This window comes from Schistocerca serialis, chromosome 3 (genome assembly GCF_023864345.2).
Source record: "Schistocerca serialis cubense isolate TAMUIC-IGC-003099 chromosome 3, iqSchSeri2.2, whole genome shotgun sequence".
Taxonomy (NCBI): Eukaryota; Metazoa; Arthropoda; class Insecta; order Orthoptera; family Acrididae; genus Schistocerca; species Schistocerca serialis.
The window spans coordinates 166,390,739-166,416,555 of NC_064640.1; the positions used below are offsets into that span (position 1 = coordinate 166,390,739).

At 39.5% G+C, this 25,817-nt stretch overlaps 1 protein-coding gene across 3 annotated transcripts; it reads left to right on the forward strand.

Annotated features, from left to right (window-relative positions):
* Window positions 1–223: 223 nt before the first annotated feature.
* Window positions 224–22,869, forward strand: LOC126469884 (uncharacterized). Of its 3 annotated transcripts, XM_050097219.1 has the most exons (6): window positions 224–296; window positions 1,737–1,949; window positions 11,461–11,747; window positions 11,824–11,969; window positions 13,516–13,694; window positions 22,610–22,869. In XM_050097219.1, the coding sequence occupies exons 3-6, from the start codon at window positions 11,729–11,731 to the stop codon at window positions 22,668–22,670; spliced, it is 405 nt and encodes a 134-aa protein (XP_049953176.1). In that variant the 5' UTR covers window positions 224–296; window positions 1,737–1,949; window positions 11,461–11,728; the 3' UTR covers window positions 22,671–22,869. The 3 variants fall into 3 exon arrangements, 1 of the variants encoding a protein (XP_049953176.1); XR_007586088.1 differs by lacking the exon at window positions 22,610–22,869 and having other exon boundaries at window positions 11,824–11,961; window positions 13,516–16,463; XR_007586089.1 differs by lacking the exons at window positions 224–296; window positions 22,610–22,869 and adding an exon at window positions 385–440 and having other exon boundaries at window positions 13,516–16,463.
* The last annotated feature ends 2,948 nt before the right edge of the window (window positions 22,870–25,817 follow it).

Consider the following 25,817-nt stretch of genomic DNA (forward strand, 5'->3'; position numbering starts at 1 on the left):
GAGACGACGTCATGCCATGATATGACGTCATGGTTCCTCGGGGCCCGCGAGACGCTTCTAGTATGGCACCTTCGACCACAGATATTTATGGTCGAAGTATGGCACCATGGAGGTAGAATTATTTTTACCTCCATGTATGGCACAGAAGTTTAGCCACAGTCTGTGGTTTAGCTAAATCCAAGGAGAATCTTCGACCATTAGTATCTATGGTCGGAGAATCTAAAACTTTTACTAGTATCCGTGTAGTAATGTCGTTGGTTGAAAGAAGGTGAACTGGTGATGGAGAAGTTGAGGCTGTAAGTCTTTCGTACTGTCGGCAAACTTTTCAGTGTAGGAGGATTTGTTTCATGATGGAACTGCTCTAATGCTCTTAGAAGTAATTCAGACAGTGTGATGTTGCTCCTTAGCTTTTATAGCATATGACACAGTGGTATACAATAGTATGTCTTAAATAATGTACGCCAATGCTTTATGACATGTTATTCTTTTTGTGATAAAAATTTTTCTTATTGTAATTTTTTTTAGTAACATATAGAAAAATAATAAACTGAGTTCAGGAAAGATCTGTTGCTGTTCAAAAGGATTGAAGACTGTCCCATATTGACGATCGTTTGGGCTATTGGGCTTAGATTGTGTGTAATATCGTCAACCAGACATTATTTCGCTGTAAAGTTGCTTTAGAACAGCATTTTAAAGATTAAAATATGAGAAAATGTGACCATCGTAATTAAGAAATTTGGGAATCGATTGTCATTATATACTGATTTCAGTGTAATAAATTTCTTGCAATATCTGAAATCACTAGAAAAAGACCTTAGCAGTTGCTCGATTACATGTCACAGCTTTTAAAGAAAATACAGATTTCGAACGACAGTATTATAGAGGCTGGTGGAATCAATAATCTAATGGACCGCCACGCCTCTATAATCTTGAAAATTATGATTGCTTGAATATCTGCAGCCTGGAAGTAATCCAAATTAGGACTTTATGGTATCAAGACAAATGGAATATATACATAAAGTGCATAGTTTCATATACAATGTAGTGATAAAGAACTTCTTGGTTCTTATTTTGCCACTATTGTATTAAATGAACAGCATATTAAAGTTTCTAGTTTGGCATGTAGGTATTGATTTTTAAAAGTTCACATGACAAGTTTGCAAATGGTCATGTTTGTATTGTTCGTTGTGCATTGCCCATCCAAACAGTGGTAAACATGTTTTAGAAATGGCTGACAATCAGAAATCAGGACTGCTGCAGCCTCTAAGACCACACCAGTCACTATATAACGTATTTTATTCACTAAAATTACTATTGTGAGCAAAACACTAGTTTAGCATGTTAGATCTGTTAGTGTAACTGACAGATTTGAAGATAATTTTGAATATTGTAATGTGACTTAGTTTGAATTAGAAATCATGTATTAACTAAAATTCCATTTATCTTTAGAATTTCATGTCTTAAATAAGAAGTGAAGAGATACTAGAGAAAATCACACAGATGATGTAAGGAGACTGTGTGATGGCAATGTGTTCTTACTGTAAGCTAGTCACATAGAACAGTTGTTACAGAGAAATCATAAATTTTATGGAAAGATCACTTTTTGAATGTGCAGGCTTTTAATGTTCATGTAGTCCAGTGCGGTGAATGTGGGACATTGTCTTCTGGTACCAATTTGTTTGTCCTGTTTGTATGTAGTAACATTATATTCTTATGGATATTGTTATATGTTGCAGAATTCCATGTGCTGTCATTTTCTGTTAAAAACAGAAGATTTCAGTCAGTTCCAGTTGTATGTTCATAAGATTATGGAATTGAACAAAAATTTTTCATCCAGACTTGCAATATTGCTACTGAGATGTTGAACACAATTTTCTGGTGGATGACAATATAATTTCTTTTAAAATTGATTTGTCACCACGTGGGGACCTGAAACTGAAAACTGACAGGTAGGGCTGCTGACACTACAGACAATTCATGTCTTTATTTTTCCTAGTGCGTGACAAACCATGAAATAAATTAAATCTTTTTTGATAATACTGTATTGTCTTGAAAGAAAATTATGGTATGATAGATGTCAGAAACATTGTAGTCAAACATACTGTTAAAAAATAAAGTAAAAGTGAGTTATTAGTTCCATATTTCACTGTGGTACATTACTGATGTGGTATGACAACTGTTCTGGTATTTATTTCTTTGAAATGACAGTGAACTGGAGTTAACTGTAAACATTGCAAGAAACCTCACTTGATTTACAAGATTGGTAACTGTAATGGGTTTTCGTGTGCATTGTATTCACTGCAATTGATTATCATAATTTCTCAAGTCTGTGTTTTGTAAAATAAAAGGAATTTGACTGTCAATTGTGCCATTATGCATGCAGCTGATTGGTGTGTGAGGGTGAAGTTGTTAGATGTTGAGTGTTTGCAAGCTAAGCATTATGGGTCAAAAGTTGTCAGCAGTGTTTCAACAAGCTATAGAACTAGTGCAGATAGTTTCTCTGATTGTAATAAAGGAATGAGGGTGTTAGGATCAAAGATTATCTGGAGAATCCCATTGAAGCAGTCACAAAATATACTATGTAGGGTTAAATATGTCCATGTGAACCCTGCAAACCACTGAGTGCATGGCAGAGGGTACTTTCCATTGTACTATCGATGTACGTTTCTTCCTGTGCAATTGTGCATGGAATGTGAGGAGAATGATGCTCAAATGTTTCTATGTGAACTGTAATTAGTGTGCACAGATACTTGGGAACAATATGTAAGAGGTTCTAATACATTCCTCACTTACTATTGTTTCTTGAAACTTTAGAAGTAGTCTTTCAAGAGAAAGTTGCTATCTGCCAGTTCAGATTTTTGCATTTCAGTGACTGTGACTCTCTCAGATGGGTCAAACCAGTCTGACTATTCATGCTGCCCTCCTTCATATACATCCACCATTTGGTATGGGTCTCACACTAGTCCAAGATTCTAGGATGGCTCACTGAAGTACGTAATCTCCTTTGGTTGGATGATTTGGGAGAGTGGACCAGGCACTGAGGTTGGCCATGTCCTTTCAAAGGACCATCCCGCTGTTTGCCGAAGCGATTTAGGGAAATCACGGAAATCCTAATTAGGATGGCCGAACACGGGTTTGAACCATCACCCTCCCAAATAAGAGTCCAGTGTGCTAGTCACTGCACCACCTCACTCGGTATATCTGTCTTGTAGACTGGCTAAGATTAACTAGAGAGTGGACTACTGTGCTCTTATGGTATGTTTTGTAAGGTTTGTTGTGTCTTGAACGGTGTTGTTTATTATTGGATTTTTTATTTGTTCACATCGAAAACTCCCTTTTTTACTGTTTGTCCTGCTGATTTCAGTGAGTTTAGTCAGTGTACTGGTTTGTGTGGTATTTGTATTTTCTGCAAGTGTAATTGTAGATGTTTTGGTTGCCATGTAGGATACACTTCAAATGGGGTTTTCAGCATGGCAACTATGTCATTGGTCAAAGAAAATGGGTGGTATACCAGTCTCTGGTAATCCCAAAAATAGTTGCATGATCAATATGTTAATAAACATTCATGTACCAACATTCTCCCATGATTTAATTAAAAACATTGAACCACTTAGTGCTTACACAGGCAACTAAGAATAGTTTAAATTTTACAACATTCTGCACAATATAATCCATTGTGTCACCACATAATGTTGTACACTCCTCATCATTACTATGGCACATTAAATGACACAACATGTCTGACAAACATGTTGTCAACACACAACTTGAAGTCACACGTTCCGGCACAGCACAATTACCTTTAGATTCAAAGCAGATGGATAGTATCCTTCAACCAAGTATACCTAATGTTTGTATAGCAAGGAAAACGGCAATTGTCAAAATATGTAATAAGAACGCACATTGTTGCAAATACCAACAATCATGAAATTACTTTTCTATTCCCTTACGTAGCATACAAAGCCTTATGAAGAACTCTGCTACATGCACAGTCTTTGGCATTAGCATTCGTCTACACGTACTACAATGATTGTCATGATTCAGCCAGTCAAAAGCCCTTGAGAGATTGCAAAATATCCCAATGGGTGATGTTTGGTTATTCAGTGCATTTAATATTTGATCAGTAAAAGCATATACAGGCTTCAGAACACCATAGTGAAAAGACTAACTGCAGGTAGGCATTGATAAAACATGCATTACTGATGAATTCCAGTTAACCGAAGTAATTTTTTCCCAGTAAAAAATACATTGTTATTGACTGTTGGTGGGTCTGCACAGACTTTATTCATAACTTTGGTTCTTATTACATGTTCACTGTTATTTAGCTCCTCTTTTAACCACAATATGTTTCAGAACCGTCAAACAAAAATAATTCTGCCCAGTGGTTGGAAGAAAGCTCAGGTCACACGCTTCAGCAAGCAGGACAGTAGAAGTGACCCATAACACTACTGTGTAGTATTAATGACATCCACCTGTTATACATGAAATGAAATGTAATGATGCCCAATCATATGTAAAACAGGTTGGAGACTTTGGTTCACTGGTAGAATACTGTGAAAATGCATTCAGTGCATATACTTGGTTGTAGGATACCACCAATCTGCTTTGACACGCTGGATAGTTGTGCAGTGCTGCGATGTATTGTGTGAGGTCATTGAACTGCAGTGTGTTTGTTTTGGAGTGGAAATTAAATGTTGATGGATAAGGCATAGTGTATGAAGAGGTGGAGTCCTCTAACAGTTTAATTGTGTGGTGGCAATGTGTTTGTGAGGTTTGATACTGTGTCATTCAGAGTGCCATAGTTGTTATAATGTGGAGTGTACAAAATTACGTGGTGACACAATGAAACCTACTGTGCAGGATGTTGTCATATAAAACATGATGTTGTAAAATTAAGGCTATTCTCAGGTTTCCCTGTAACCACTAAGTGAATCAGTGTTTCTAATTAAATTGTGGGAAAAAGTAGCTGGATTGGTGTTTATTAACATATTGAAAGCGTGACTTTGTTATTAATAACAAACATTGATCCACATATTTCCTCCCATGATTTAATTGAAAAAACATTGATCCATTTATGACGTTTATTCAAAACTGTTTTATCATGGGCTCCACTATCTTGTCTTATCTAACACATCATTCATCGCATTCATTTACCATCATGCACCACGCACACTTAGCAGCTAAAACACCAACAAAAAAGCTACGGACACCCTAAGTGTACTTTAACTGTAGCGTTGAGCTATGTAGTTGGACTGGAGGTTGAGATACCATTATCTTACGGTGCATTTTGTAAGGTTTTGTTGGGTCTTATTTTTTATCAGTTTCGAGTGTTTTGTTTTTTGCAGTATGTTGTCTTGAATGGTTTTGTTTTTATTATTGGGAATTTTAGTTTGTTCCTTTCAAAACCCCCCGTTTCCCCATATTTAGCCCACTAGTTTCAATGGGTTTAGTCGTGTGTAGGTTCATGTGGTACTTGTATTTATAGTGTGTTATGATAGATGATTTGGTTACTATGTAGGATACGCTCAAAGCAGGGGTTTTGGCATGGTGACGTCGTCATTGGTCAAAACGGGGAGTTAGTACCCCAGTTTCTGGTAATCCTCAGGCATCTAAATAATGTTACTGTCCCCTTCTCTATATAATCAATGGAAACTGGAAAGATGAGGAATCGCTTTATTAAGATTTCTGTGCAAATGGACATCAGTGTGGAAGATGAGTTACCCTTGTTTTCAACAGATATGCTATGTGATCAAAAGTATCCAGATACCTGGCTGAAAATGACTAAAAAGTTCATGGCGCCCGCCATTGGTAATGTCTGAATTCAGTATGGTGTTTGCCCACCCTTAACCTTGATGACAGCTTCCACTCTCGCAGGTATACATTCAATCAGTTGGTGGAAGGTTTCTTGGGGAATGGCAGCCCATTCTTCATGGAGTGCTGCACTGAGAAGAGGTATTGATGTCGGTTGGTGAGGCCTGGTACGAATTAGACACTCCAAAACATCCCAAAGGTGTTCTACAGGATTCATGTCAGGACTCTGTGCCGGCCAGTCCATTACAGGGATGTTATTGTCATGTAACCACTCTGCCACAGGCCATGCATTATGAATAGGTGCCCGATTGTGTTGAAAGATGCAGTTGCCATCCCTGAATTGCTCTTCAACAGTGGGAAACAAGGTGCTTAAAACATAAATGTAGGCCTATGCTGTGATAGTGCCATGCAAAACAACAAGGGGTGCAAGCCCCCTCCATGGAAAACATGACCTCACCAAACACTACAAAATCTGAATTTTACTGTTGACACTACACATGCTGGCAGATGACATTCACTGGGTGTTTGCCATAGCAATACCCTGTCATCGGAGCGCCACATTGTGCACTGTGATTTGTCACTCCACACAATGTTTTTCCACTGTTCAATCATCCAATGTTTATGCTCCTTACACCAAGCAAGGTGTCGTTTGGCATTTACCAGTGTGATGTGTGGCTTATGAGCAGCTGTTCTACCATGAAATCCAAGTTTTATCACCTCCCACCTAACTGTCATAGTGCTCGCAGTTGAGCCTGATGCCGTTTGGAGTTCCTGTGTGATGGTCTGAATAGATGTCTGCCTGTTACGTATTATGACCCTCTTCAACTGTCGGCGGTCTCTCAGTCAAGATGAGGTCAGTCTGTACACTTTTGTGCTGTACATGTCCCTTCACGTTTCCACTTCACTATCACATCGGAAACAGTGGACCTAGGGATGTTTAGGAGTGTGGAAATCTTGCATACAGACATATGACCCAAGTGACACCCATTTTAAGTCCGAGTTCTGCAGAGTACCCATTCTGCTCTCTCTTAATGTCTAATGACTACTGAGGTCGCTGATATGGAATATTTGGCAGTAGGTGGCAGCACAATGCACCTAATATGAAAAAGTGTGTTTTTGGGGTGTCCGTATACTTTTGATCACATAGTTACATTATTTTGTTCCAAAATAACACACTGTGCAAAGATCTATAATGCTGACTGTGACTGCTGTTCTTTTTTGAGCAGAGTTTAGTCTCTTGGTGAAGCTTGCAACCCAACACCACGAGAATGCATGGCAGTGCAGACACACTTGTGTGTGTCGTAGAGTATTATTTTGAAAAAATTCTCTCAAGCTTTCAGCCGCTTAAAGTGGTTTAAAATCCACGAGGTTTCAGCCAAGTACTGTCTGGCCATTGTCAAGCCCATCCACAACGGCAGGGTCATATCACATCAGATGCGAAAAACCTGTTTTTAATTGTCCTGAGGCCAAAAACCACATAAAAAGCATCACTCACATCAGTTTCTAATTGTCCTGAAGCCAAAAACTGCATAAAAAGCATGAATCAAGATCAAATCTGATTATTAATTTTCATGTGACTGGTGCAAAACATGTTTAGTATGCTGTCTATCGTTCTCTGCCACAAGTTGACATTGAGAAACGGCATGTTCCACAATTGACTGAAGTGTTTCCGGGGTCATGTTCAGAATGTGTTCACAATGCATGCCTTCAGTGCAGCTAAGTTTGCAATTGGAATGCTGAACATCATATAGTCCCACAGCCAGCAGTCACACAAATTAAGATCAGGTGATCGGGATGGCCAGGCTGTGGGGAAATGGCGGCTGATAATTCTAGCATTTCTGAAATGGTGCTTCAGCAGCTGCTTAACTGGATTTGTAAGGTGCAAAGGTGCATCATAGTGCATAAAAATGATCCCATCCACACTGTTGGAGAGCTGGAATGATGTTGTTGAACAAGACACTCATAGCGCGTACCTGTGACAGTACAGCTAAGAGGACCGAAAGCATCTGTCTCTTTGAAAAAATATGGCACTATGATAAATGATGCTGTAAACCTGCACCACACAGTGACCTTTTCAGGATGAAGTGGTTCTGGTTGATTTGCGTGTACATTTTCTGTTGCCCATACTAGACAATTCTGTGTATTGACATATCCTATCAGATGGAAGTGGACTTCATTTGTCCACAAAATCTTCCATGGCCAATCTTTGTCTACTTCCATGTGAGCAAGAAATTCTAAAGCAAAGGTCTCTTGCTGGCAGGTCAACAGGAAGCGACTCGTGCACATTGGTAATTTTGAATGGCTAGCAAAGAAGGATGTTTCGTGTAGAACTTTGTGGGCTGGGCTCATGGGTATGTCCATGGGCAGTTCTCCATGCGCTACACATTTGCACACCACCACTTGTCTCCTCCTGCATTGCTGTGGCGCTGCTCTCATTGACATCGAATCAATTCGTCTCCTCCCTTTACCAGGTTGCACATCAAAAGAACATGTCTTTTCGAATCATTTTCTCCAGATCCACGGCAGTCATCAGACCAACGCCTTTTTTCAACCGCTTCATTGTCTGGAAATTCTGCAGAGCGACGTGTGCACAGTCATTTTACCATCAGAGCTTGATCCTGCATTGAGACAGTCATGACGAACATCACAGACACAAAAGGAGGAAAGCCATCTACCCAGCGTGTTTATACCAACTTCAGTGGATTGTGCGCGTGACAGATGTTTTCATTTACATATTCTGACACATACAGTGCCATCTACTGATAAATTTTCACACTACTTTTTTCTTCTGCCATACATTTTCCCCCTTCCCCAATAATATTCCATTGCAATTTGACATCATTCTGACCATTTCTAGAGCATTTTGAAATAATTATAATCACCGTTTACATTGTGGGTTTCTGAGACCTACATTGTCTGTCACAGGCATCACGAGTTGTTGAATTTTTTTTGGAGCCGTGAAGACTAAATCAGTTTTATGCCTCTTTAGAAGTTGGTTAATCTTGACTGTTACTGAGTAAGAGAACAGCAAAAATATGAACTTCCTCAAGCCCTTTTTGGGGTCCTTCTGCTTCAGTGTTTCTTGAAAGATGATCTGTGAATTCTAGTGGTCTGTGTGGGTGGCTTTCCAGTACACCCATTTTCTTCATAGTGGATAAGGATGTCAAGGAAAGGAAAGGAAAGGTGCCATCTGTGTCTACCTCCATTCCGAACTTGATGTCATGGATATTGTTAATGTTGTCTGAGATTTCTCCCAGCAGTCCATGTCTGTGAGAGCAGACTACGAACGAGTTGTCGATGTAATGGCAACTAACGTCTGCAGGAGCAGTGTCCAGGGTGATGTTCTCAAAGTACTCCATAGACAGGTTGGGTATTACAGTGGCTAATGGGCTCCCTATTGTGGTGTCATACATCTAATTAAAATATTCTGTCATATAGAAAATGTCAGTGTGCGCCTGAATAAATCCACAACAGTGTTTTCAAATAAGTGGAGAGTGAATCTATAGAGTTCTTCATTGCAATGCGCATGAATAATGACACCACATCAAAGCTAACCATTTTCTTTATGACGGTGGACATTATAATCAGACGGGAACTTAAAGATGGGGAGTTCATTAGCTCCAGTTATAGCCAACCTATGTATGAAGAACTTTGAAGACATCGCCCTAGACACTGCTTTGGCAAAGCCTAGTTGCTTTAATAGTTACATCAATGTCATGTTCATTGTTTAGTTTCGTGAATGAGAAAAGCGAGCAGAATTCTTGGACACCATCAAGAGTATCCATGACATTAACTTCTCAATGGACATAGAGATAGATGGTGATTTCTCATTTCTTGACATCCCCGTCTGCTGTAAAGAAAATGGGTAGCTCAGCCACAGTGTTTACCAGAAACACAACCACTCAGACCAATATCTGCACGCTAACAGCTTTCAGCATCCATCGCAGGAACATTCTGTTCTGAGGACCTTCGCACGTAGTGCAGGCTGTCTCAGATGCTGGAAACCTACTGTAGGAGTTGAGCCACTTATGGAAAGTATTAGAGGAACACAACTCCAACAACTGCAATATTTTACAAGGTATCTTTCCAAGAACATGGAAGCTGAAGGAGCCTGAGGAGGATTCAAAGAAGCTTGCTTTTTTGCCATTCTATGGCTTAGTAACAGGAAAAATCAGCCAGCTTCAAGAGACACAAAACTGATTTAGTCTTCAAGGCTCCAACAATTCAGGAGGCCTGACAGACAATGTAGGCCTCAGAATGCCAGAAGTATGTAAATACCATATGGGTGTAGACAGACTATCAGACTGACTGCATACTATTGAACAGTGCTGTGTAGAACACAGGAAATGCTTTCTCCTTTAGTACCCTGAGAAATCAGCAGTAGTAGAGCATGCTCTAGAAAATGGTCATCATATTGCATTCAAAGAGAATGGGGCAGTGTAATGAGAGGCGATAGAGATAAAAATTTGTGACAACACCCTCAATAAAGATGGCGGACTGCCACTAAGCATTGCTTGGGACCCAGCCGTCTGGAGGTTGAAGCACACACATCCAGCAGGCAATGAAGACATTATCTTCTATGGTGCTGGAATGAGCACCAATGACGTGACAGAAGACAGCTAAGCTATATAAGGATGGTAGTAGTTACCCAAAGACAGTTACCACTTGATAATCAACAAGGTGTACTTGGCAGAGAGCTCATGGAGTTTGAACCATTTGATGTGGCTGGAAACTTGAGAGAATTTCGTCTCTACATGTTGCCACGTCGTCTTGTTTGTAGGATGATTTTGTCACAAATGAACCCATCTGTTGGGAGGAGGTTTCTCATCGTACATGCAGGGAAAATAATAACTTGTAGAATCATAGAAACAGTTGAGAATGAGGCAAGTTTGGGGTGAGTAGATCATACTGTATGGAGCATAATGATCGATGAGTGCACAGAGCATAACATTATCATTGGCAGTCAGGAGAGATAGGTACTGCAACCACATGTGATTTTTTAGATATTAAGTTGGCCTAGAGGTCCTCTGCGTGGATGGTTTTGTGTAGCTACATAAATTTAATTCTGTTGGATAAATTTATTGCAGTTGAATGCATCTAACTTGTTGACAGGCCAGTGATGTTTCCATTTCATAAGCCTGGGGTGGGAGCATATTCCAGAACTTCGAGCCTCTCAATAGAGAACATACAAATTGACTGTAGCAACTCTGTGTAACTGTATCTGCTGTTAACTGCTTTGTTGTTAGGAAAGAGATTACAGTGTTGCCACTGTTCATTACTTCCATTTCAGAACTTTTCTAATTACATGCCTTTTCTTGATAAAACTGAAATTATGTACACACATATAAACTATGGCAATAGCAGGTGGTTGTTGCTGCAGAAATGAAAAGGAAAATTATGTGGAACTATTGTCCTAGAAATTCTTTAGTTTTTTTTTCTTTCCCTCCCCACCCCCCCCCCCCCCCCCCACCCACTTAGACATGCAATATAAAATACTCTAAGCACTGAAACTTTTTGGCAATGTTATTTGATATTTACAGTATTATTTTTGAGTGCACTTTCATTAATGTGTTTGAAAAGCTTACATATGATGGCATATGCACTAGTTAGAATATTTTTTCCTGAAATGTCTTTTTTTTCCTTCTGCAGGTACTTTGAGACACTATTCATGTGGAAGGTGACCACACCGATGCTACAAATATCATCAATACTGCATGATTTAGGCAAACAGGTTGTGTAGGCTGAAACAATGAAGGGAAAAGTAGCTGTGTATACCGAGGAAAATGTAAAAGGTGGATGAGAAAACTTGAAATTTTCAGAAGTGAAAACTCAAAGACATTGTCACTATGATCCAATCATTATCATTTTGGGGCATGCAGAAGAAATGAGCTCATTATACGTGTAATAATTTATTTGAATGTGTTTTGAAGAAATAGGTAAGTAGAATGAGCTGGAAATATTTCTAACATTGGCCAATACCATCTGGTAATGAAACTTGTACAAAACTTTCAGGGGGTAGACAATTGGAAACTAAATGCCGTGAAATACGCGTGTCCATTGATATAAAAATGTTTCACACTGTTCATTTCTGGACTGGGTGTGTGTATGGACAGCACAATGAGGGACTGAACATTGGAATTTCTACACAAGGTAATTCGGTAGGTGTTTGAATAATTCTTTTAAACTGAAGATTTAAGTGTTTATTATATTTAAAAGATTGATCCACAAGTGTCAAAATGTATTCTTCTGAAAGCTGTTTATACTCGTATAGTTTTGAATGGAGGGAGACTGAAGTTTTTGTTTGCAAAGTTAAGGCAGCATGCACCTTGTCGGAACTTACACACGATTTTAACAGTAATTGGAAAAACTTTTGGATGGATTATAAACAGTACCTGAGAGGAAACTGTCCACCTGTATTGAAGACTTACTTGCTGAATAGCTGTAGTTTAGATATGAACAAAAAGCAACACTATTATCACCACATATGTGCATGCACACACAGAGACCACATGTGTGGTTCTCTGCAGGGTTTGCGTGGTACTGTGCACGGCTCACCTGTTATTGAGTTTGCTGCAGGTTCAGATTTGCTGATAGACGACTAGTGAAATGACCCAAAGTGTGTCAGGGCTCATTCTCTAGTTGAATGTTCATATGGTAACTGCCCTGTGGACAACTGTCAGTCACTTTCTTAATTTCATTCACTATAGCACAGTTGAGTGGCAGGTAGTAGAGGTGACATATTGTATAAATTAATGAACTGGTTTATGGAGCGAGAAGCCTGTCGCTCTAGAACCATTTCCTGAACTGTGCTATATTCTTTGTTGCATGGGGAAAGACGATAAGGATGCAAAGACAATGGGTGAATCCAGAGACAGTTGTGGACACAAGAAATGGTGAGTTCACACACTGTGTGTGTGTGTGTGTGTGTGTGTGTGTGTGTGTGTGTGTGTGTGTGTGTGGATGAGGATGACCCGCAGGGTTTGCGCTGCACGCCCGAGGCGTTGGATACGCTGACGGACGAATCTCAGTAGGCCGTACTTTGGTCGTATGTGCAGATGGCGCACAGAGTATACGCAATCCGATGGTGTTAGGTTCGAATATGGAAAAATGGGCGCCACTGAGAAATATGATGAGAGTGCTATTAATTTCTCTACATTGAAACATTATGACATTACAGATGAATTTAAGTTTTTTCCTAACAAATATGCATCAGTAATAATTAATAGAGTTGTTACGTATGTGTATAGGATTAATGTAAGAGTGGAACGTTTAACATTGGATGATAGAGCAAATAAGAAAATATTTGAAGACCAAGGTGCTTTGGAGAAAGTTCGGATAGTTTGTAGTAATAAAATTGGTCCATTTAGTCTTAAACCCGAACGATCTTCTGGAGTTCCATGACGTAGATATAGTAGAAGAAATAGACTTAAGTTTGTAACGTATTCAAAGCCCGAGACAAGTGCAGATATATCAAAAGTAAAATCATGGACAGATTTGGAAACGCAATGTAGAGCTAAAAATAAGTTATTTCAAGGTATTAATCCTTTTTATATTGGGCTTCAAATTGCCGGCGATGAACCTGCGAAGAATGATGTAGTGCAAAGTGAAGTTAAATATGTAACTTTTGTTGTTAGAAATAGTGTACATGACATTTTGTAAAAGGAAGGGTACCGTTACGTTCTGAATAAAGATTGTTATTTACAGCTAATGTCTGCGTTGGAGTTTTTTTATGGCAACTGGGACCATATCAGAAATTACCCGGACGACCTGCGGCTCGCCTTCCTTGTTCCTACCAACCAAGAAAGGATTGATGAATTAGCTATTACCTTCTATGGAAACAAAATAAATTATTCAGCAGCTGTTATTGTACTTGAAGAACTCTGGTATTATAAGCCAAATCTTAACAATTTAATTCGTCAATTCAGGGAAGCATATAGAGAGTTTGTTTTTATGCCTAATGGAATAAGATGTGCACATAAGTATTACGATTTCAGATAGGGACGTTATAGGCCTTTGTGGTATAACTATTAGAGCCTCAATACATAAAATATCAAAAGTCATACCTCAGACGCACAGCCGAAGGCCATCCTAGAACATGGCCTCACGGGTAGTGAGGTCTCCTAATCAGGGTAAAACCAAATATAGGCTTGTTAACAAGTTATCTACGGACAAAGAGCATTGGCAATGTACATGTGAGAATGAGTTTTGTTTACATTTTAGGTGGCAAGTGTTGGCACGTCTGTATTATGTTTTGGATATTTCAGAATGGCTCACAACCTGCATCCCGCTTTGGGATACCGAAGAGCAGAGTATGAAAATGTTGCCAATAGTCATGAACAAACCCAAGGTATGCAACATCACGCTTGCGTAGGTGGGCCGAACGTACTAAAGTTATAGATTACATGGATCCATTCTTAGTTAATAATTGGTCTCGTATTCGTTTCATTGAGAAATATTTCGACTCTTTTCAAGCGAATCGTTTGGTCGTCGGGTCTCTTACTGAGTGTCATTTAAATTATAATGCCTGGGCGGGGCGCGTTGTACGGTGGTATAACAAGGCCTTTCGGTCAACGGAGGTGCCTAAGAAACAGTTATATCTTTATGGTGATACAAATATTGGCAAGTCAACGTTAATTGAGAAAATACTGTCTCGTAAACAGCATTTATATCTACCGTTTTGTTCCGAATTTGGATTTGGTGGATATGATGCTTGTGTTCATAATGTTATTGTTTTTGAGGAGTTTGAGTGGTCTAGATGGAGGCAGTATGCATCAATTTCACTGATCAGTTACTGGGGGTGCACTGCCTGCTTGTGGGCTCAGTATGTGAAACAAGTGCATGTCACAGAGGCATAATTGTTCTACGCGTGCTCGTCTTGTATTGTGGCACAGTTTGTTATGAGAACATACGGTTTCATATTGTCTGTTTCTTTAGCTTCATTGTGTAATCACTGTTGTTTATACAGGGTGTTTCAAAAATGACCGGTATATTTGAAATGGCAATAAAAGCTAAACGAGCAGCGATAGAAATACACCATTTGTTGCAATATGCTTGGGACAACAGTACATTTTCAGGCGGACAAACTTTCGAAATTACAGTAGTTACAATTTTCAACAACAGATGGCACTGCAAGTGATGTGAAAGATATGGAAGACAACGCAGTCTGTGGGTGCGCCATTCTGTACGTCGTCTTTCTGCTGTAAGCGTGTGCTGTTCACAACGTGCAAGTGTGCTGTGGACAACATGGTTTATTCCTTAGAACAGAGGATTTTTCTGGTGTTGGAATTCCACCGCCTAGAACACAGTGTTGTTGCAACAAGACTAAGTTTTCAACGGAGGTTTAGTGTAACCAAAGGACCGAAAAGCGACACAATAAAGGATCTGTTTGAAAAATTTCAATGGACTGGGAACGTGACGGATGAACGTGCTGGAAAGGTAGGGCGACCGCGTACGGCAACCACAGAGGGCAACGTGCAGCTAGTGCAGCAGGTGATCCAACAGCGGCCTCGGGTTTCCGTTCGCCGTGTTGCAGCTGCGGTCCAAATGGTGCCAACGTCCACGTATCGTCTCATGCGCCAGAGTTTACACCTCTATCCATACAAAATTCAAACGCGGCAACCCCTCAGCGCCGCTGCCATTGCTGCACGAGAGACATTCGCTAACGATATAGTGCACAGGATTGATGACGGCGATATGCATGTGGGCAGCATTTGGTTTACTGACGAAGCTTATTTTTCCCTGGACGGCTTCGTCAATAAACAGAACTGGCGCATATGGGGAACCGAAAAGCCCCATGTGTTGCAGTCCCATCGTCCCTGCATCCTCAAAAAGTACTGGTCTGGGCTGCCATTTCTTCCAAAGGAATCATTGGCCCATTTTTCAGATCCGAAACGATTACTGCATCTCGCTATCTGGACATTCTTCGTGAATTTGTGGTGGTACAAACTGCCTTAGACGACACTGCGAACACCTCGTGGTTTATGCAAGATGGTGCCCGGCCACATCGCACGGCCGACGTCTTTAATTTCCTGAATGAATATTTCGATGATCGTGTGATTGCTTTGGGCTATCCGAAACATACAGGAGGCGGCGTGGATTGGCCTCCCTACTTGCCAGACATGAACCCCTGTGACTTCTTTCTGTGGGGACAGTGAAAGACCAGGTGTACTGCCAGAATCCAGAAACAATTGAACAGCTGAAGCACTACATCTCATCTGCATGTGAAGCCATTCCGCCAGACACGTTGTCAAAGGTTTCGGGTAATTTCATTCAGAGACTACGCCATATTATTGCTACGCGTGGTGGATATGTGGAAAATATCGTACTATAGAGTTTCCCAGACCGCAGCGCCATCTGTTGTTGACAGTTGTAACTACTGTAATTTCGAAAGTTTGTCTGCCTGAAAATGTACTGTTGTCCCAAGCATATTGCAACAAACGGTGTATTTCTATCGCTGCTCGTTTAGTTTGTATTGCCGTTTCAAATATACCGGTCATTTTTGAAACACCCTGTATTTTAATCTTTTGTATGGTCCTGGATTTTCTTTACTGAATAAAACATATGTAAGAAGGTAAGTCAGTTACTGGAAATAAAAATATTGTTGCAACTTCTTACATTGCTTCCTTTCCAATAAATGACATCAGTTTAAATGAGTGATTGGTATGTCTTTTGTAAAATAAACTCTCTCTTGTGCTTGTGTTTTAGAAAACTGAAGTTACTACCAAATGGTATACTGATGAGTTTACATAAACAATCTTTATTTCTGGTTCAGTTTCCTGGTACTAATTTTTATTTCAGATAAAGTCTCAAGTCATTGTGCAGTTAATCATCTGTCTGTTCTATCCGTCAGGTCAGTGAGCTGGTGTTCTTGTAGCAGCTTGCACTTTCCATTTCTTGTTATTGATTGAGTATTGCCATTAGTGCTATCTAAGACACCAGAACTAGTTTTTCTTTTCTTGTTTATTGATTAAAGATGGGTAGAGACTGTGGGTGATGTATATGGAACATTTGTATATGCAGGGAGAATTGTCCATTGTCTGTAAACAGCTGGAAGCTGTATTAGCCATATTAGACAGGTTTCAGACCTCTATCCTGGACTGTGGAAGCATTGGGACACCTGAGGTGAATGCTTTTTCACTTTTGGAGCCTGTACTGTTGTCTGGGTTCCCTGATGCAGCTTTGCTTCCAAATTTGCAAGTCCCCTTACATCTTAAAAGCAGGCTTGGTATTGCCTTCTACTGAAAGTACATCTGTGACAGTACAAGACACCTCACCTGTTGGGACTTGCCAATGCAGACAAGTGCAGAGGGTGGGATTGGTTGTCATTAGGAGCTCTAATGTTAGGCAGTTGATGGAGCACCTCAGGAAAATAGTGGGCAGTCTGCTTGCCTGGGAGTGAGGAGTCTCATTAAACAACGAGGCTCTGCCAGCAATGATCAAATGTACTGGGAGCACCCGGCTGCAAATTGTGGCCCATGTAGACACGAATGATACCTGTTGCCTGCATTCTGAGGCCACCCTCGCTTCCTACAGGTGACTGGCTGATTTTGTGAAGACAGCTAGCCTCACCCGCAGGATTGTTTCGCAGCATCTATGCCAGATGTGATTGTGGTCCTCTGGTTTGGAGCAGAGTGGAAGGTCTAAACCAGAGGCTCATATTTTTTGTGATGGTATCAAATGCAAATTCATGACCTCCGCTATCGGGTGGAGAATTGTAGGGTTCCCATGAATAGGTCAGGCAGGCACTACATGCAGTAAGTGGCTAATAGAGTAGCAGAGTTCATGTGTGCAAATGTGGGTCTTTCAGGATAGAGTAACATCTCCACAGGCGTGATAAAATGGTTTCTGAGTCCAGATAGAGTAGCATTTGTCATAGCAGATGGGTGACAGAAAATTGTAATATAGTGTTAGTTAACTACAGGAGTGTTTATGGAAAGGTCCTGGAACTAATCTCACCTATAAATGGTAAATATTCCCACATAGTACTAGGGACAGAAAGGTGGCTGAAACCAGACGTGAATAGCAATGAAAATCTAAACCCCAACTGGAATGTTTATTGCAAAGAGTTGAACACTGGTGGTGGAGGCGTGTTTGTAGCAATAAGTATATCTAGTGAGACTAGTACAGACCTGAATGCGAAATAATTTTGGTGAAAAGTGTTAATAAAGGTGGGCCAAATATGCTCATTGGGTGTCTTTTTATATACCTTCTGCCTCAGCAACAGTATTAGCAGAACAGTTGAGGGGAAACTTGGAGAATATTTTATGTAAATTTCCTGGCCATGTTATAGTTATAGGTGGAGATTTTAACTTAAGAGCTATAGACTGGGAGAAGTAAGGGATTGGGACTGATGACACTGTAGTTTGGCCCCATTATGACAAACCAACTAACCAGCTTAAGGGATTAGGGTGACTAGTAGGGACAGAGAATCATTTGAAATTGTTCTAAGCACCACATCCGAAAATTACCTTCAGCAGTTAATCAGGGAACTGACTCCTGAAGCTAACTTCTTGGATCTGCTGGTGACACAGACCCAAGCTTTTCAACTTGGTTATTGTAGGTCAAGCAATCAATGATAACAAGACCGTTACACCGTCACTGAACATGGCTGTAAATAGGAATACAGAGAAAGATCTTTCTCTTGAGCAAGAGTGACAAGAGCCAGATTTCAGATTACCTGACAGGTCATCATAAAAATTTCATCTCCCAACACTGACAAAGTTCAGCATCAATGGGCAAAGTTAAAGGGCATCATATAACATGCATACCAAGCAGAATTGTGAGGGATGTAAAAGACCCACTGTATTTTGCAAACCGTGTTAGGAAGCTGCTCCAAAAGCAGAGAGAGATTCACTCCAAATTTAAATGTAGCCAAAGCCTCACAAATAAAATCTTAATGAAGCAAAAAATAGCATACAGAGGGCTGTGTGTGCTGTATTCAACGAATATCTACAAACTTGATAGAAAATTGTAAAAAGTTCTGGTCTTAGGTTAAATCAGTAGACAGATAGAAGCCACCTGTCCAGGCACTCCGTGACTATAATGGCATTGAAACAGAGGATGACAGAAAAGGCCGAAATACTTTTCCTTTTCCTTTCTTTTTCCTAAACTGTTTCACAGAGGAAGATTGTACTGTAGTTTCTTCTATAAATCGTCACATGAATGACAAAATGACTGATAGTGAGATAAGTGACTAAGGGATAGAAAAGCAACTGAAATCACTCAACAGTAAAAGGCCACTGGACTTCATGGAATACTAGTTTGATTCTATGCAGTGTTTGTGAAAGAATTGCCCCTCTCCTGACAGCAGTGTACTGTAGGTCTCTAGAGGAGCAAAGCATTACCAGCAATTGGAAAAAGTGCAAGTCATCCCCATTTTCGAGGAGGGTTGATGAACAGATGAAAAAACTCACATCTTAAGACATTTCTGGAGATTGAAAATCTCCTCTATAGGAACCAATGCGGGTTATTAGAACAATGATCATGTGAAACTCAACTCATTCTGTTTGTCCACGACACCCAGAAAGCAGTAGAGACAGTCTCGGGCTGGTGCAGTGTTCCTTGAATTCCAGAAGGCATTTGATACAGTTCCGCACGGCCTCCATGTGCACAAAATTCTAGCACATGGAATATCAGGCTAACTGTGTGGTTGGTTATATTGAAGTGTTTCTAGAAAACAGAGCACAGTGTGTAATTATGAACAGAGGGAAATCTTCAGAAGTAAAACAAACTTTGGTTTACCTTAAATGGGTTTTATAGGACCATTACTTATGACGTGGTGGACAATATCTAAAGTTCCAGGTAATGCTGTTATATACAGACAAATTGTGCAGCTAGAAAAGTGTAACAAAGTGCAGTAAGACTTGCAGATGATTGATGCTTGGTTCAGGGAATGCCATAAACAAATATAAGTTTATTGTGAATATATAGACAGAAAAAGCATTTATTATGTGATTGCAGAGTCGCAGAACTACAAGTGAAAGCAGTTACTTCCATAAAATATCCAGGAATATGCATATGGAGTGATTTGAAGTGGAATGGCCACATAAAATTAATTGCAAGTAGGGCATATGCCAGATTTAGATTCGTTGGAAGAATCATAAGAAAATGTACTCCACCAACAAAGGGGGTAGCCTACAAAAGCCTTGTGCAACCAGTATTGGAAAATTATTAGTCAGTATGGAATCAATACTCGATAAGACTAATGAAGGAAATACAGATCATCTAAAGAGCAGCTGCACGTTTAGGTTCGTGTAGTAAGCACGAAAACATCAGAGATGCTGAGCCAATTCCAATAGCAGATAAGAGAGGCGGTCGGCATCACGGTATAGTCTGCTGTTAAAAGGTCAGCGAGCGTACATTCCTAGAAGAGTCAACAAGTTGCTTCCTCCTATGTATATGTTGCAGAGAGAACATGAAGATAATATTAGAGAAATTAGAGCCCACACGGAAGCTTGCCAGGAATCTTTTCTCCAGTGAACCTTACGCAACTGGAACTTCAAAAGGGGAAGTGAAACTATTACAGAAAGTGCACTTTGTCACACATCAGAACTTGGCTTGTGGAGTATAGATGTAGTCTTTTTAGATTTAGAAGAAACATTTAGCTGCTAAGACCCTAACAGGGTCTCATCATTTGTATATTTATTTGTAAGTCAGTGTTTTTACTAGCTTTTGTTCCTTAAAAATTTGCAACTGTTACCACAAAAAATGTCATGGACTGATTTTAGTATCTTAGTGCGGAAGCACATTCCACACTCTGCTCTGCAACAGCACTGTAATAGGGTGTTTGATAATTGCACTGATTAAATAAAAATTCCCAACTGTTGTGAGAGTGCACATTAGCTATACCAAGTTAAACATGGTACATATAATCAGAATTCATCCTGCAATAATGTTTGCTAAAACAAGTGAATGTGTTGAGGGCTGCGAAAAGGTTATTGAGCATAAAGGATGAGTAGTAATGTTCATTTTAGAGGAAGTAGTGTTGTCACAGAGAGAATGTGAGGGACAATTCCATATGGCAACTACCTCTCAACATTATCATCTTTGTTCTGTCATGTTGCAATTGTCAAGGAAGTTCACTGTTCTGAGATTGTTGATTTACAGAAGAAAGGAACTAGAAAAAGATTTAATGTGTCATCAGCAGGTTTCAACAGAAATTCTAGAAGTTACAACCATTGGTGCTTCCACTATTTAACCCATTTGGAGACTGGCAGTTACAAATGTTACTGACAACTGAAGGGGTTGCATTGCAAGACAATTCAGTTTCAGGATTAGTTAGTTCAAAATAAATTCTGCTTGTGATATTGAATTCAGCCTATTCAAAATATTCATCTATGCTGAAACAGGAAGTACGAGAACCACTTTATTTATTCTGTTCATATTATGGATAAATAACTGTCTATCAAAATGGCAAAATAATCTTGAAATTAGGCAGTCAGTCTTGTAGTTAGTTGATGATGTAGGAAGTGAACGAACATATAAGTTGGCTGTCAGATATTGTATCTACTTACGATGGTATTTTATCCGTCCTCAGCAACTGTAGTCATATGTAATGAAATAATAAGCAACTAGTTGCGTAAAAGAAATTTAATTTCTTCACCAGTTTCGGACACTTAGTGCTCTTCTTCAGAAGATTATACCTATTGCATTATTTGTGAACAACAAAGTGCTCACAGCAAAATGTCATGGTCATGGCTCATAGTGTCTGACACTTTCGCGAATAATGTGATAGGTATAACCTTATAAGTGCCCGAAACTGGTAAAGAAATTAAATTTCTTGTATGCAGCTGGTTACTTACTATTTCATTATATCCTGAAGATACCAGTTTGTGAATTAGTGGTTCTGTCAGCTTATACAACAGAACTTTTGTAAGTTGCAAAGTTACTTCTTACTCAATGCCCCACAAAAGGATTGGTGTAGTGTGTATTCAGAGTGATGCTTGCTATAGATCCATTGTCCTATGAGGAACTTAATTGCATTTTATGTAATGTCATAAATTATGGCTAACCTGACTGAAAAACAGGATATTGAGTGAGATGGCACACTGGACTCGGATTCAGAATGACAGTTGTTGAAACCCATGTCCAGCCATCGTGATATAGGTTTTCTGTGATTTCCCTAAATTGCTTCAGGCAGATATTGGGATGGTTTCTTTGAAAGTGAACGGCCGACTTCCTTCCCAATCCTTCCTCCCAAGGTCCAATGGCCTCGCTGTTTGGTCCCCTCCCCCAATCCAACCAACAAACCCAAAACAGGATGTCATAATATTATGCAGAATGAGCAATATCTTTGTGAAAGATTTGTTAACATGTGGAGCACATTATGTATCAAGCAGTCTAGACATTGGGAGTCCCAAATTCCTGCAATGAACAACTGTGGGTTTATTTGGGAAGATATCTATAATTGCCAAATGGCCTTGTAGGGAATTGAAAAGACTTGGAAACCTCAGTCTCACAATACAATATCGCCCACAAAATTGTAGCTGTGTTGTTAGTGAAGAATGATGACACCAGATTTTCTGTAAATTTGTCCTCAGATATGCGGGAAACAGTATTTTACAGATCGTGAAGCATTATTCATACGAAACAAAAATTACAATAACAAAGTGTGATGCATAAATGATTCTCAGATTTAGGAAGATACAATGAAGTTATCAGTGATTTAAATCTGTGATTTTTGTTTATGGAAAAGATAGTCACATACTCTGTACAGTAAATGTGTGTCAATTAGTGGCTGTTTTGTTGTATGTGGTGAAAACACAAATATTTGACTACAATAGCAACGTTAATTTTATAGCTTGGAAATTTCTGGAATGTTTAGAGACTATCACCAACTGATAACTTGCCAGCAGCCATAAAAAGTTTAACAACCAATGAAATTCACTTTAAGAGAAGCCTAAAGGATATTGGTGGCCAACTCCTCCTACTCCATTGATGAATTTCTCAGTAAAACAAACTGATTTGTGTATAGTGGAGTAATGTGTTCATTGTAAATAAGTATTATAGTACTTGCAATACATGTTTATTACCTTATAAATAAAAAGAAACTATTTTAAATTCAGTGCACTAGTATTTGTAAAATGACTTTCATATAGTGTTCATTAAAAAATGATCATTCCACTTGGGACCTGTGGAATGGAACATTAGCTTATTTGTTTTAGTTGTAAATATTTGTCATGTATTGTTGTTTTCCTGACATGTTCCACATCCTGGAAGACCACCTCACTATGGATCAATTGGAATGAAAGTAAATCTAATCTAATACAAATACTGGAAAGTCAGTATATATATATTACAAAAAACTAATAAAAAAATTGCATGGCGCGAGATTCGATCCAGCGACCTTCGGATTACAAACCCGAGCGCTTACCGCTGCGCCACGACGCTGTAGTAAACCTTTAATCGTAGAGAGTATTTCACCGCAACGGTTTCTATTAACTGTCGATTTTCTCGACAACGGCTGAGAAGTGCATCTTGGTGCTTTGCCACATTACACCTCTGGCCATGAGCTTTTATTATCCGCAGTATGAATCGAATCTGAATTTCACAATTGGTGGCCTCCCCTTGTTAGATGACTGCACTACTATGTTTACTTCCAACATAAAGCTACTTCAGGTATCCATTGGCAAGTGAGCTCTGGAATAATGTAGTTAGATAGGTGATCTACATTTTTCAAGGTAAGTGCTTGCAGTAAATATACTTCTGTGCTGTACCTGATATGTCCTCCCTCTGTTTGAGGGTTTTAAGTCACGAATTTATAGACAACTGAACTTGATTACAATGCTGGAGGGTAGTGTGGTGAGTGGTATCAAGCTGTTCACTACAAAACTGAATTCTTGCGTGACACACATCAAACACTCAAAAGAATGAAAATATTGCAGTAGTACACCCATCCATCCACAGTATTATTAGATGAGGGCAAAAAATGTCTGAGGAGACTTTCACTGCATCTCATATAGTAATATGTGCATTACATCTCTAATACAGTGACACTTCAAATGAGAATTGTTTATAAACTCGAAGGCTACATGGTATAGACAGACATAGTCCATAATAAATTAGCATTATTAATATGGGACCAGAGACTAAATCCATTCCAAAAATCAGCTGTAGGAAAAAAAGCAGACTTTTCTCAGGTAGAGGATAAATTAAATTGAGTTTGCAACACTCCCCCCTGTGTTGAGTAAGATTGTGACACTTAGATCTGTGCCTGAAACACTTTTTGCAGACTGTCAGAATGGCCATTCTGCTGACCATAAGGTAGCTAACTCCAAATTATATACACTGATGAGTCAAGACATTATGACCACTGCCCTCTGCGAGACTGAATTCTGGGATGGTACGTGGCAAAGCAAGTCTATAAACAGTAATACAAATGGGATATCATCATAATGACGATATGGGCTGCAGCTGAGGAAATCAATAGAAATGTCTCAGTCAAATGAATCACATTTCTTGTTGCACCTGATTGATGGCCACGTCCAGATACACAGTCAGGCAAACAGTTGCTTCAAATGTCCACTGTGCCATGGACATGCTGATATAGGCAGTATTATGCTATGGGTGACATTAATGTAGGCTTTCATGGGAGCTGTGGTTGTACCACCTGCATCCCATCATGCTTGTTGACTTCTTTGATGGTGATGGCATCTTTCAGCAGGGTACAAAGTCCAGAATTGTGCTAAAGCTGTTTGAGCAGCACAATAGTGAACTCACATTGTTATCTTGCTCACCAAATTCATCTGATCTGAACCCAACGAAACACATCTTAGAGGCAATATGCAGCCTATTCCAGCTGACCTGTAATTTAAGAGAACTATGTAATAGGCATCTGGTGCCACATCCCTCTAGAAGTGTACCAAGGATATGTTGAGTCCATACTACTCAAAATTGCTGGCTATTGCATTCCAAAGGTGGACCAGTATTTTTTCTAAAAGGTAATAACAATGTTCCGAGTCATTCATCTGTGTGTGTTCTTGGGGATACACTGAGAAAGTCAAACAGGGTTACTTGAGGAATGTACAAGACTTTCCAGTTTTGGACTGAGATCCAGAGTGTTAACTGGCTCTCCATTAACTGTTGCTTTAAGTAATTTTAATGAACATAATCTTGCCTGCAAAAAGGATGGCATGTGAATTGTCAAGCATATACAAATAATCTTAAATGTACAACGACCAGATGTCATATTTTCCTAACATAAGTGCACAATTCTTTGTGTTGGCTGGGAGAGAAACCCCCCTGAACAAGCTCATATAGAGCCCCAGTTTAGGCACAGTGATATTAATTCTGTGATAAAATGCCTTTGGTTCTCTATAGTGTGTACATATGAGGTACAATGTCTAGAGAAGGTGAATGCACTAGTACGAAGATAGAATGGCATGTTCATATCAGTTCATACATGTAATAGTTCATTTGAAAAGGCTCATTTGTGTGGTACTGGGTGAGTGAGTGACATACACTGATCATCTGGAATTTAGTGTGCTCTGTTAATTAGGCACTTTATACATACCTGGAAGACCGTTGAAACACCAACACGGAGGTCCACAGAAATTGACACATGGTCTACCTGTTGAATGCAGAACAGTTCAGAAAGATATGCTCATCCACACGTTTGATTATGGGAAAGCATCTGTACCAATTGAGTGCTTTCTCTGTAGGGAGGCTGGAGTAATGGGCCAAGGCAGCCCCTACTTTTCATGTCTGGTAACTTGGGCTGTGAGCAGTCCAAGTATAGTAAGTATGAAAGGCACTGAGATTGTGTTCAAAATTCACATACATTAGTTTCTAGTTTGCTTAGTACCACATCTTGTTATTTGAACCTAAACCTGCCAAGATGATTATTGTTGAAGTGGTGATGGCATTAATTGCTGAGATATAAGAGGCTTTCTGGCATTATGTAACTATGCATGACTCCTTTTGTTCATTCAGTTCCTTATCAACTTATTGTTGACAGGATGTTCAACATTAATTTTCCTTGTATTTCCCTTCAGAGCTGCTGTGGTGTA

What these genes read in the sequence shown, in the direction of transcription:
- LOC126469884 (XM_050097219.1), top strand. An exon ending in TTTCTACACAAGGTAATTCG is followed by an intron (nt 11,970 to 13,515) that starts GTAGGTGTTTGA and finishes TGTTATTTACAG; the next exon opens with CTAATGTCTGCGTTGGAGTT. An exon ending in ATTGTACTTGAAGAACTCTG is followed by an intron (nt 13,695 to 22,609) that starts GTATTATAAGCC and finishes TTAATTTTATAG; the next exon opens with CTTGGAAATTTCTGGAATGT.